This window comes from Cucumis melo, chromosome 8 (assembly GCF_025177605.1).
Source record: "Cucumis melo cultivar AY chromosome 8, USDA_Cmelo_AY_1.0, whole genome shotgun sequence".
Classification (NCBI taxonomy): Eukaryota; Viridiplantae; Streptophyta; class Magnoliopsida; order Cucurbitales; family Cucurbitaceae; genus Cucumis; species Cucumis melo.
The window spans coordinates 5,851,239-5,864,289 of NC_066864.1; the positions used below are offsets into that span (position 1 = coordinate 5,851,239).

The 13,051-nt window shown below is 34.5% G+C and overlaps 2 protein-coding genes across 2 annotated transcripts; one reads left to right on the forward strand and one right to left on the reverse strand.

Moving 5' to 3' along the window:
* Positions 1-5,201: 5,201 nt before the first annotated feature.
* On the forward strand, positions 5,202-11,114 carry LOC103485094 (beta-galactosidase 3). Its single transcript, XM_008442556.3, has 19 exons — positions 5,202-5,626; positions 5,714-5,809; positions 5,912-6,024; positions 6,191-6,257; positions 6,410-6,502; positions 6,628-6,771; positions 6,874-6,962; positions 7,060-7,165; positions 7,242-7,329; positions 7,586-7,704; positions 7,791-7,955; positions 8,054-8,232; positions 8,744-8,853; positions 8,937-9,046; positions 9,407-9,517; positions 9,602-9,715; positions 9,802-10,004; positions 10,086-10,422; positions 10,526-11,114. Exons 1-19 carry the CDS (start codon positions 5,453-5,455, stop codon positions 10,670-10,672), a joined length of 2,565 nt encoding a protein of 854 aa, XP_008440778.2. The 5' UTR covers positions 5,202-5,452; the 3' UTR covers positions 10,673-11,114.
* Positions 11,115-11,371: 257 nt separating this feature from the next.
* LOC103485095 (thioredoxin H-type) lies at positions 11,372-12,783 on the reverse strand. Its single transcript, XM_008442557.3, has 3 exons — positions 12,596-12,783; positions 11,880-12,002; positions 11,372-11,792 (listed from the first exon to the last, which is right to left on the reverse strand). Exons 1-3 carry the CDS (start codon positions 12,698-12,700, stop codon positions 11,649-11,651), a joined length of 372 nt encoding a protein of 123 aa, XP_008440779.2. The 5' UTR covers positions 12,701-12,783; the 3' UTR covers positions 11,372-11,648.
* Between the last annotated feature and the right edge of the window lie 268 nt (positions 12,784-13,051).

Consider the following 13,051-nt stretch of genomic DNA (forward strand, 5'->3'; position numbering starts at 1 on the left):
AAGTATAATAAATCGATGTTAATTGATTAAAAATGTTATTTAAAATTTTGTATTTTACTAAACAAATTTTTGCTCTTACTATTTTTCAAATAAAAAAGGAATAATAATTATATATGTAACAATAATTTTAAGTAAAACCGATCGATGATAATAGAATTTTATTATTGATAAACTCTCACGATCTATTAATGTTAGACAGATAAATTTTATAATACTTACAATTTTTGTTTAAATGTTACTATATACTATCTAATTACTATATTTACTATATTTGTTACTCTTTCTTTTCCCAAGAAGAAAAAAGGCCATGTGATTGACGGGCTCAAAATGAGTGGGTCGATATTGTGTGTAGTCCTTAAAGAGACCCAATCCCAAAAATTGGCTTCTGGGCTATCTGTTTTCACATATTAAATGGGCTCAAAGCATGGGCCATCTCTAACCCCTAGTTCTGCTTTTTTCTTTTTCTTTTTACTGCAGTTTGGGTTAGTGGATTCAAATCTCTCACGTTTACCATGAAAGCAGATGCCAACTATTGCTGATGAGCTTCCTTTCATTGTTCTACTTTTTCTTTTTGTGCATATATATTTAATAGGGATTTCTTTTGGTGTTTTTTTTTTTTTCACAGTTTTACCATGTTTCCAATTTATCAAAAAAAGGGTGAAAAATGACAGGATCAATATTTTGTTTTTTAGGATATGATATTCAATTACATTACTTGTTTCAATTTATCATTATCACTCTTTCAAATTTGATTCTTACTCCAGCTTATATATTTATAGTAAAAAAAAAAAAAAAAAAAAAAAAAAAAGAGAAAAGAAGTAATTATTTTGAAGAGGAACTTTGAGTATTAAGAGAACTTGTGTGTGAAGTAATATGGGGGTGGGGGAATGATAAGCAGTGGCATAAGTAAATGATTGGGTGTATATATATATAGTCTTTTTGTGTAAGCAAATGTTGTACATTCACATGTACATGCTAACATTATGGTGTCTGTGCTTCAAACACTACATTCTTATACATATCTTTGGTTGTTTCTAACATTACCTACTAACTACTTTTACTTTCTTTCCACCTTTTTCTCCAAACAGTGTGTACTTAATTGTTCAAATATATACATTTTGAGAATCCTTATTTATCTTTTCATCATATATATATATATATATGATTTTGAACTTCTATTTTATTCCTAATAATTACTGATTACTTTAGGATTAAATTAAGACAACATTTATGTTCTACGGAACTCTGATTTCAAATTTTCTTTTTTTAAAAAAAATGAATGAAAGAAAGAAAATAAATTCACAAAGATATCTAATTTCCACGATCTATTTTAACAACTCAATCAAATATTTTAAATATTAACTTAAGAAAAAAATATTTTTCAAGAAATGTATAAAAATTATTTTCAACGGTAACCAAACCCTATAGTCTTTTTTATCATTAATTGTTTCATTATAGGACGGTTGTAATAACAACAAGTGATATTGGAAAGCATTCTATACGTTTGAGGGCTACACACTTCATAATGGTGCCACCACTTTTCCCAAAATCATCAATCAATTTGTATATGTTGTCTCCTTAATTAACCTACAAGAAATTCAATCACTATCTAATTTTGTCGCTAAATCAGAATCTCGTTCACTTTTAAGTTTAATTAATTCGTTTACATTTTCCAAAAGTTAACTTAGATAGCCAAATACGCAAATCTTTTGGAGCGGTTAATAACTCCTTTAAATATTGGTTCAATAATTATGTTTTGGGACACCTCAAAGAATAATAAAAATAACATTTTCAAATACAACAAATAAACACACTAACAAATCTTACTATGATCAAAATAAAAAGTGTTTGTATGAGAAACTGAAATTACTTAAAATTATTTGTCTAATAGATGTTGTTTGGTTGAACAAAAAAATACTTCATTTTTATACCGATTATGTGTTGTAAATAAAACTTAAAACAAATTTTGAAAAGTGCATTAAATATAAACTGTAAAGAAACCCATCTCTCTGTAGAAAGACAGTCGGGTCTTTAGAAAGTTGTCTCTTTAATAATGCTATGCTTTATCTTTATTCAATAAATCTTTTTGAATATTTTTTTCTTAACTTTTGGAAAGCAGTTCCTCAATGAGTCATTATGTATTATAATCTAAAATTTGAAATTAAGCTACGCTAACATTAATTAAGTTATTTAGTTTTTTATACCTTTGAAAATCATAAAAATCAATTATTAAAAAAGATCTGAAATGTTAATTAAGTAGGAAATAATTTGTTTATTTTTTTTGTGACCAGACCAACTTCGTTTATTTATTTATAGGAATTATTAGCAATTATTGAAAAGGTGAGATCCACCGATGAAGGTTTGGGCAGAGGATGGAAATTTCCCACCGTCAAAACGAAAGAAAAGAAAAACAAGTCAATTTTGATGGGATCATTGGCATCAGCCGTACATATTCAAACCTCATAGGATTCCCATCCAAAATACTTTCTCCAGGGAAACCAATTTGAAACCGATCTTAAATCTATTTCTTAAATGCTCTATAATTTTCCTCAAAAGATTAAGTGTGGTAATTTTCCTAAGGAATCTGTTGTAATAAATATAAAACAAGAATTTAGAAAAGGGGAAGGAAAGGGAATCCGATAGAAAAGCGTATGAGATGTATGCCCTAATTTGTGATTTGATATTATCCGCTCCTCGTTCTCCTCCTCATCATGTGCTTCTTAATCATTTTTGTTTCACTCTCACTGCCTGTGGAGTGCGTAATTAAAGATATGGTACTGTGTTGTTAATTATTAAATTATGGCATATAGTCATGTTGGTAATTAAACAAATAGACAAAGTGAAATTAATTTGAGATTTGCATATTTATTACGGATGGTGTGGCCTGGCGTGGGGGGGTGGTTTCACCGATGAGATTGGTGTTATGCCAAACCGCCGAAACTTTCCCTTCAAATCTAAAACCGGTTTCTGTGTTTTGTCTATACGCCACGTCCTCCCACGCTTTTACTTTTTATTTTTCACATACCTTACTTGAATTAGTTTAAGTAGCATGAGTTTTCTTGTTTAAATCTATGGAGTGAAACAATTGTATAGAAGGTCCATTTTAAAGATGTAAAATATGAAATGGTCCAATTTTTTTTTTTAAGAAAATGTCAATACCCTGTTGCTGATGCATGACTTCACGTAAAATTACACTATTCTCCTTCGTTATTAAGTTAGGTTTTCTTTTCTTTCTTTTTTTCCACCATCGTCTTCTCTGGCTTCTAGCTCTACTTCTTCCACATTATCCATGCTATCTAGCAACTCCAACCACATTAACATCGAGCAAGGGACCCAGATTGAGTGAAAGTGCAGATGAATTTTAGGTAGAAAAAGAAGTGGTTTTTTTTTTTTTTTTTTTTTTTTTTTTTTTTTTGATAATTTCACTCAGAATTTGATTTAGTAAAAGGTCATCAATATTTCTTTCAAAATTGAGTCATTTGATATTTTCTCCCTTTTAACTTTTTAGTGACCCATGCAATAATTTTAAATTCTAGATTAATATTAGTTATTTTGCCCAAGTGAGCCTAACTTATTTATGTATGTTTAAGGACAAGAGATTTGGGATTTATATTTTCTCATCTCTAGTGGTACTTGAAAACCATTTTATAAAAAAATTATTATTTAGAATTAGTAAGAAATTATTATTTTTTCAATTCAAGTGGTAAATAACAAAGGGGCGATATCTGCGGGGAAAAGTGGCGAACCATTGCCCTCCATTTAGGCTCGTGTCGTGGGGCCATAAAGCGGTCGTGTATTAGGGTTCTCCATCCTCTTATTCCAGCCTTTTCCACCATTGAAGGCCATCTCAAGAAGAAAAACAAAAAAAAAAAAAAAAAAAAAAAAAAAAAAAAAATTGACGAAGGAACAAAGATAATGGAAATTGAATAACTCTGCTTTTTAGTTCTTTTTGCCAACTCCACCACCCACGACACATGGGTCACTTAGATTCGTCACACCCATTATTTAATTAATCTCCCATTAAAATATCCCTTCGACCCATTTTTTTCTTTTTAGTTCTTAATGGGTCCAAGGAACCGTCATCAAGAGTTCAGTAACAAACAGAAAGATTCGAGAATGGAAGACATGGGGGACTGGACAAACAGCAAGATCGCATAATAAGAATTAAAATTTGAAAGAAATTCCATTGGAAAGACATTAAAATTAGAAGATATCTGTGGGAGTGACAAGTATGTAATAACAGTACCAAGATCGCATATTTAATATACTGTTTGTAGGTTTCAATTGCCAGCTGGTTTCTGACATAAATTTCAGATCTACCTAAGAAGAAGAAGAGGGACAAAAACAAGCTTGGAGACTGTGTCACTTGAGAACAAGAAAACAGAACAATTGATTTGGGCATAAACGAAAATCATGTAATAATGTATTTTCCTATGATTTTGTACCATGGAAGGAAGATGTACCAGAAAAATCATGTCTTGGATTTTATTTACAGGTTGATTGATAAATAATGTTCTTCACTTCAACTATGTTTAAGTGTGCCAAACTCATTTAATAATGTAAAAAGTCCATGTACGAAAGATTAAAACTTGAAACTTGGGTTGTTTAGAATGAAATTAAAACGAATTTGATGAGTAAAATTGAGGAGGAATTAATGAGGATGTTGGTTTTCCTTAGGGTTTCACATGACCCATTAAAACCCAGGAAAAGTTTGGGGTTCACATGGTGTTTGGTAGAGTGGGGCATACCACACAAAGACCCAGACAAAAGTGGCATATGGGGACATAACGACCTGTCGTTTATCTTTCCGTTTCCTTACGAAAACGGACCACAATTTGCCCTTTTGGTTTGCTTTGGCTACAATTCCATTATTCAGTCAAAATCCCTGCTCTGTTCTTCTAATTCTAAATTATAATGAAGTTAAACGTAAGAACTTTAATAAAATATTGAGGCATTTGTTTTGTTAATCAGGAGGGTACAAATTAGACACTTCATCAAAAAGTTTTTACCAAATTCTGTTAAGAAACATGCTTCAAGGACATATTAATTTAAGCACTTAATGAAAGCCGTTTATTTATTGCTGTTTATTAACATAATTCCAGCTTTGGTAGGTCATTAGAGGTACGGCATTTTCACTTTTTGTGTATTGTAGTTCACATTTACGGTCCTTAGTGAACTGTGGTGGATTTCGACACTTGTGACTGTCGGTGAGTGGAGGCTGTATATAAAGACAAGTATATGGCTTCCATTAATTTGCAGTCATCGGAAGCTCGGATCTAAGAGTGCCGTGTTCATACTGGGAATGTGCTAAGGTCTGTTGGTTTGTTTGTGGTGGCAGATGCTCGGAATAAACTAGAACTAAAAGCATTCCTTGCTCTTGGTGGGTTTTAGGTCTCTGCATTTTAACTTTCCCTTCAACCCAAAGAAAGTTTTGGGTCTTTTTTAGCTCAGAATGGCAACCAACTCGGTTTCCAAGCTTTCGATGTTGGTTTTGGGACTATTTTGGCTTTTGGGTGTTCAGTTTGTTCAATGTAGTGTGACATATGATAGAAAGGCTATTTTGATTAATGGGCAGAGGAGAGTTCTCTTCTCTGGTTCCATACATTATCCAAGAAGCACTCCTGAGGTACACATTTCTCCTTCATTTTTTGTTTTTTTGGTGGGAATGTTTGAAGTTTTGTTGCTGATTTATGGAGAAATGAAATGTGTGTAGATGTGGGAAGGTCTGATACAGAAAGCAAAAGAAGGTGGTCTTGATGTCGTTGAAACCTATGTGTTTTGGAATGTTCATGAACCTTCCCCTGGCAATGTACTGTAACTACTCCATCTAAACTCCATCTCTTTGCATTTCTTTGTTTGTTTTGCTTCTCATGCTGCTTCTGCTCATTTTGCTTGTATTCTATGCTTTCAGTACAATTTTGAAGGGAGATATGATCTGGTGAGGTTCATAAAGACCATTCAGAAAGCTGGATTATATGCAAATCTACGCATTGGACCTTATGTTTGTGCGGAGTGGAACTTTGGGTACCCCCTCCTTACTTATGATCTCCATATCTCTCTCTCTCTCTTTCCACAATAAAAATGAATGGTTTCTTTAGCTTCTCATCTTGCATTTTCTGTTTCTTCACAACGAGAAGCTTGATTTTGCTGCAACATTTTCCTTTGTTCTAATCTCTAACGTTTCCTGCAGAGGATTTCCTGTTTGGCTGAAGTATGTCCCAGGCATTAGCTTCAGAACAGATAACGAACCTTTCAAGGTATTTTCATATGCATGCCTCTTTAATCTATATGCGAAAGCTAAAGTAAAGTGAAGGAGAAAAGCAGAATTTCTAATAGCCATGGGACTGTTTTGTTTAGTTTGCTCAAATTTTATGAAAAAACCCATTAAGTCGTATTCTTGCTGTTTCAGAGAGCAATGCAGGGATTTACAGAAAAAATTGTGGGGTTGATGAAAAGTGAAAACTTGTTTGAGTCCCAAGGTGGCCCCATCATTCTTTCTCAGGTACTAACATCTAGCTTTCATTTTTTACTTGGTAATCTTATCTAATGGACATAAACAATTATAGTTTCTTCTTCTGAAGTGTAGCTCTCATTCAAGCGAATAATTGAAGTTATATGTTATTGTAGATTGAGAATGAATATGGAGTACAGAGCAAGTTATTTGGGGCTGCTGGGCAAAATTATATGACATGGGCGGCAAAGATGGCTGTAGGACTAGGAACTGGTGTCCCATGGGTGATGTGCAAGGAAGAGGATGCCCCCGATCCAGTGGTCAGCACTTCTCTTCTCCATGTTACTTTAATTTTGAAATGGTACTCAAGTCTCAAACCAAACAAAAGCTTACCTGAAAAACTCTAATTTTTTCTGTCACAGATTAATACATGCAATGGCTTTTATTGTGATGCATTTTCTCCAAATAGACCCTACAAACCTGCAATGTGGACAGAGGCTTGGAGTGGCTGGTTTGTAACAGCCTTATTCTTGTCTCATTATAGTCATTCAACTTTTTGCTTGTCTGATATGTTCTATTTTCTCTTACTTCCTTTGGCAAACCTGAAGGTTTAATGAGTTTGGGGGTCCAATTCACCAGAGACCCGTTCAAGATTTGGCATTTGCAGTTGCTCGGTTCATTCAGAAAGGAGGATCGTTTATTAACTATTACATGGTTGGTTTTCTGTGAAACAAGTATTACTTTGTTGTAAACTCCTATCCTATTAGATTTTCATCTCTTTGTGTGACAGTACCATGGAGGGACGAACTTTGGACGCACAGCAGGAGGACCTTTCATTACTACCAGTTATGACTATGATGCTCCAATAGATGAATATGGTGAGAATTGAATCTCACTTGTGCTAAATAGTTTTCCAAACGATTTCCAATAAAAAATACAGTCTGGTACAAGATGCAAGAACTAAAAGGAACATACTCATGGCTGTAAAAAGCCACCTTATTGTTTCACACATTAGACCTTGTGGATGCACGTGGCTGTTTAAAGGAAGTAGAAAGTGTACAAAAATGACTAAAATTATGTTCCCATGTTTTTGATAATTGAATCCATATACATTGACGTAAAAAATTATGATAGGATTGATCAGGCAACCAAAGTACGGTCATTTGAAGGAGCTTCATAGGGCAGTGAAGATGTGCGAGAAAGCATTAGTTTCAGCAGAACCAATTGTGACTTCATTAGGGAGCTCTCAACAGGTTCTTCTATTCATAGTCCATAATTTCCATCTCTCACTATTTGAACTTAATCAGAGTTACTGAGGCTCGACCTCCAACGTTTCCAGGCTTACGTTTACACATCAGAATCAGGAAATTGTGCTGCCTTTCTTTCAAATTATGACACAGATTCAGCTGCAAGAGTGATGTTCAATAACATGCACTATAATTTGCCTCCATGGTCCATCAGTATCCTTCCTGATTGCAGAAACGTAGTTTTCAATACTGCTAAGGTCTGAAACTTTTTCCTTGCATTCTAGTTTATTAACAAGTGTCAAAGACTTCTATGGACTCTGGTTCACCTTGATTTTGTTTTTCACTTCTTTTTCAGGTTGGAGTTCAAACATCACAATTTGAAATGCTACCAACAAACTCTCCAATGCTCTTATGGGAAAGCTACAATGAAGACATTTCTGCTGAGGATGATAGCACAACAATGACTGCTTCTGGTTTACTAGAGCAGATTAATGTTACCAAAGACACTAGTGACTACCTGTGGTATATTACTAGGTGAGACAGATTCTTCCTTGACCAATGGTACTGGTTGGCTCTTGCTTGTTTTCAATGATTTTAGATATGTCTTGAGTATAGATTAGAAACTGGACCTAGACACCTACACAATTGTTCAAAATGTGTTGAACGTAGTTGTAATTACAGCTAAATATTAAGTTGAATCTCAACCATTAGTAAGTAGTCTTTGAACATGTTTTATGTTATAAATTATGTACAATATCATATAATTTAGATTATATTATACCAAAAAATGAAATGTTTTTATAACATGAAATACTATATTTGTCGAAGTTTTCATATTTTTAACGTGATTATGCACTGGGAACATAAAATTGTTGTTTCAAGAATTTCCATTATTTGGATCAAGTAATCTGAAAAAAAAATTTTAAAAAACAAAAATTTCCAAATGGGTATCTACCCAATCCATTTGACTCAAAATTTGAAAACGTAAAACGGAATTCAGCTTTGCATACTAAACAGGCCATATATTCTCTGTTCATCCCTTCAGTGTAGATATTGGCTCAACTGAATCCTTCCTGCATGGTGGAGAACTCCCCACGCTGATTGTTCAGTCAACTGGCCATGCTGTGCATATCTTTATTAATGGGAGGCTTTCAGGTGCAATACTATCGCATTCTTCTTTGATGTCTCTTCTCATAAACATAAAGCAATAAGTTCAATTTATTTTGATTGGTTATCAGGTTCTGCCTTTGGGTCAAGAGAAAATAGAAGATTCACTTATACTGGCAAAGTCAATTTTCGTGCTGGACGAAACACAATTGCACTCCTGAGTGTTGCCGTGGGACTGCCAGTGAGTTTTGTTCTCTTCTTTTACATATATTTCTTCATTACAATAGATCCTGAATCAAGTCTCGAACAGAGTTGAACCTGTAACGTTTTTATCTTTTTTCTAAATGGTAAAAAGCATTACTCCTCTTCATCACTCCCCCAAGATGAAGGGGGGGGGGGGGGGGGGGGTTAAATCAAGCTTCAGGAACTTGTAGAACTTGAGCAATTTTTACCATCACAAATTTCATGATTTTGAAAACAGAAGTTGAAAATGGCCATCAAAGAAATTTTCCAAATGGCCTGTTAGCATCTAGTATGTTTTTTTTTTGGTTTTCCCCCATATTATTTGCTAATTTCACATTTTGAATTGTTGTCATTGAAGAATGTTGGGGGCCACTTTGAGACATGGAACACCGGAATATTAGGTCCAGTTGCTCTTCATGGACTTGATCACGGAAAATTGGACTTATCCTGGGCGAAATGGACTTACAAGGTTTGATCATTTGACTCCAGTTTCTTGAATGTTATGATTTCATATCCGACAAACTTTTCCTCACATGTAACTCCTTTAAAATAGGTTGGGCTGAAAGGAGAAGCCATGAATCTCGTATCTCCAAATGGTATATCTTCAGTCGAATGGATGGAAGGATCGTTGGCTGCACAAGCACCACAACCACTGACTTGGCACAAGGTACCTATTGACCCCAAATTAAACTTGATTTTGCAATGAAAAATGAGATGACCCTTGGAAGTATGAACCTTATCTTTTACTTGCAGAGCAACTTTGATGCACCTGAAGGAGATGAGCCATTGGCTATAGACATGCGAGGAATGGGGAAGGGCCAAATATGGATTAATGGAGTGAGTATTGGTAGATACTGGACTGCTTATGCTACTAGTAATTGTGATAAATGCAATTATGCTGGAACCTTTAGACCTCCCAAGTGTCAGCAAGGCTGTGGCCAGCCAACACAAAGATGGTAACTTCTTCACACTAAGGGAGCTCATCAATACTAAAGAATAAGTTTCTTTTGCATAACCTTACTATATTTCTTTTTCAGGTACCATGTCCCTCGTGCTTGGTTGAAGCCAAAAGACAATCTGTTAGTAGTTTTTGAGGAACTTGCAGGGAATCCCACAAGCATCAGCTTGGTGAAGAGATCAGTGACTAGTGTTTGTGCCGATGTCTCGGAATACCATCCAACTCTTAAGAACTGGCACATTGAAAGCTACGGAAAGTCGGAGGATTTACATAGACCCAAAGTTCATCTCAAGTGTTCTGCAGGTTATTCCATAACATCCATCAAATTTGCAAGCTTCGGAACTCCACTAGGAACCTGCGGAAGCTACCAACAAGGAACTTGCCATGCTCCGATGTCATACGACATTCTAGAGAAGGTGCGAAAAATATAAAATAATAATAAAAAAAGATAAATATTTGTTTTTCTTCGTTCGCTATATGTATATAAATCCCCACTCATGTTATAATCTCTTTCTACAGAGGTGCATAGGGAAGCAAAGATGTGCTGTTACCATATCCAATACTAACTTCGGGCAAGATCCATGTCCAAATGTGTTGAAGCGACTATCAGTTGAAGTTGTATGTGCTCCGGCGACTACTGCCGCAGAACCCAACTGGAGGGGTTGATTGCGTTGGTTGAAAAGAGAAGATTTAGCTGCCTATGAAGAGTTGCATGACTCAAGGACTTGAACTACCAACTATCAGCAATCATAGGTACATAAGAAGTGCTTTTTCAAGTTGTATCTGATGATTTGATTTTCATATTGAGTGAGTTCTAAGTTAAGGGTGTGTGTGGTGCCAAAGGCAATAGATTCCTAGAGGTATAGATGGTAGAGTTTGTAAATCCCGGGGTTCTGCAATCTAGGCCCTGAGGTGAATTTCAATTCCCATTCCTGGCATTTTAACTGGAAATGGGTTTTGGGAGAAATAGTTAATTTATCTTGTAATTTATTTCAGTTTGTTATATTGGGGGAAAAGTCAAACCCCATTTAGGATGTTGTGAGACCTGGTGTGACAAGTGCCTTCTGCAATACAAAGGCCAGTTTGAAGGAAAAAAATTGTTTTGACATTCTGCATTCTAAATGCCCCTTTATCTAGATCTCTATTTCCTTTTTGATTGTGTTGAACGGAACTTTTATGAATAGAATATGAAATTCCTTTCTTGTGGTAAAGCAGTTGTCATTGTACTCATATGATAAGATCCAATACTTCAGATTCCTTCAGTTATGGAATTGGGTATAATTTCATTCCAAAATGAAGACTCTAGTCTAATTAAGGGTGCAAGTTCAGAATTATGTATAACATACATCAAGCAAATCTTCCTCCTAAAGAATCGGTTTCTTTTCCTTATGGAGGAAATCAAATATCAGATTCCCAAATCCCAATTCTACTAATACAACAATAACATTGTTTTTCCAACTCAAAAGAAAGAAGAAAAGACAAACAATATAAACCACTTCAGAAGGGAGAATATACCATGTTCTAGCAACAAAACGAGCGGATATAAGTTGGTAATCAAGTATAGAAGAAAATTATAGCATTTCCAGTGTAATAAAGGTTATTTTTAATCTCTCTACTTCAGAGCCCAATTTGTTGTGGAAAATCAGGCAGAAGCAGTAGCCAAGTGCTTCAATACAGTCTGTTGCAGTTCTTCCTTCTTAGCTCCAACTACTTTGTCCACAATTCTTCCCTCTTTCAGGAACATAAAAGTAGGCATTGCCTCCACCCCCCAATCTTTAGCCACCGACTGCATCATTCCCAGATGATATATAAACTAGTTGAGCTATATTTAGATTAGTAAAATCAAAGACTTATAAACAATAATTTATAATACCTCCAGTTCATCTACATCAACCTTCAGAAATGTGACATTGGGAAATTTTTTAGCAAGCTCGTCTAGGAAAGGTGCAATGAACCGACATGGACCGCACCATGATGCAGTGAAATCCACAACTATCTGCATCAGTATTAGGACTCATGAACAAGATATATTGTAAGTTAAAATGTCAATAACTCAATAATTGTTGGTCCTTACTACATGAAGAAAATCGGTTGTATTCTAAGTGAGAAAAAGGTTGGTGGTGACATTTAGTCAAGGACATAATCGGGATAAAGCTTCATATAATCATATCAATGTACTAATATAATATAATATAATATAATATAATATATATATGGTATCCAATTTGTTTTCACCGGAAAGCCAATTAAGTGGGAGACAAAAATAGTATTGATTGTTGAATAAAAAAAGGGAAAACACAAAAGATTCGAAACATTTCATACTTTGATTACTACTTTTTCTACCATACCACAAAAAAAAAAAAAAAAAAAGCAAAAGTTTTTTGAGCATATCAAATATCATTTTGAAATAAAACAAAAGGGTGGTGAGGATGATGATCATTGATGAAATCAAGTAATGGCGATTACATTGAAATCAATAAACATATTGCAGAGGATGAAATCAAGTAATGGCGAAAACACAAAGCGATTAAAGGGGGAAAGAAAAAGAATCGTGAAAGATAATGGAAATTGAAAAAGGTTATAATATACCAATTGTTGAGAGGCATTGCCCTTCTGAATTTGGTGCTCCCATGAATCAATAGTGGTACAATGGATGACTCGTCCCTCTGTTATTGCTTCTGCAGCTGCTGCCATTTGCTCGTTTCTGTCTCCACAAAATTCTTTACGATTCTTTGAAAAAAAAAAAAAAAAACAAACAAAAAGAACGACAACCCCAACTGATTATTTTCTGCTTTAAATAAGCCGAGAGAAATGCTTTTATATATATATATATATAGATAGATAGATATTTACACATTTGGAGCTTGTCTTTTCATTAATCACGAATCTGCCACCCCAATTAATGGACCGCTGATCTCCAAATCAATTTCCATGCAACGGTTTCTCTTCCCGACGAGAGTTGTGTGTTTTCACTTTTCTTTCCGTTTCGTTTCGAGTACGCGTGAATGTTTCATTCTCCCTTGTTCCACGGTTTGTAAATTACAG

Excerpts from the sequence above, each read along its gene's own strand:
- LOC103485094 (XM_008442556.3), top strand. The coding sequence starts at position 5,453 with ATGGCAACCAACTCGGTTTCCAAGCTTTCGATGTTGGTTTTGGGACTA. Across the intron at positions 7,956-8,053 it reads TAGTTTTCAATACTGCTAAG|GTTGGAGTTCAAACATCACA; the intron begins GTCTGAAACTTT and ends CTTCTTTTTCAG. Across the intron at positions 9,518-9,601 it reads GGGCGAAATGGACTTACAAG|GTTGGGCTGAAAGGAGAAGC; the intron begins GTTTGATCATTT and ends CCTTTAAAATAG.
- LOC103485095 (XM_008442557.3), bottom strand. The coding sequence starts at position 12,700 with ATGGCAGCAGCTGCAGAAGCAATAACAGAGGGACGAGTCATCCATTGT. Across the intron at positions 12,003-12,595 it reads GCAATGCCTCTCAACAATTG|ATAGTTGTGGATTTCACTGC; the intron begins GTATATTATAAC and ends ATACTGATGCAG. Across the intron at positions 11,793-11,879 it reads TTGATGTAGATGAACTGGAG|TCGGTGGCTAAAGATTGGGG; the intron begins GTATTATAAATT and ends GGAATGATGCAG.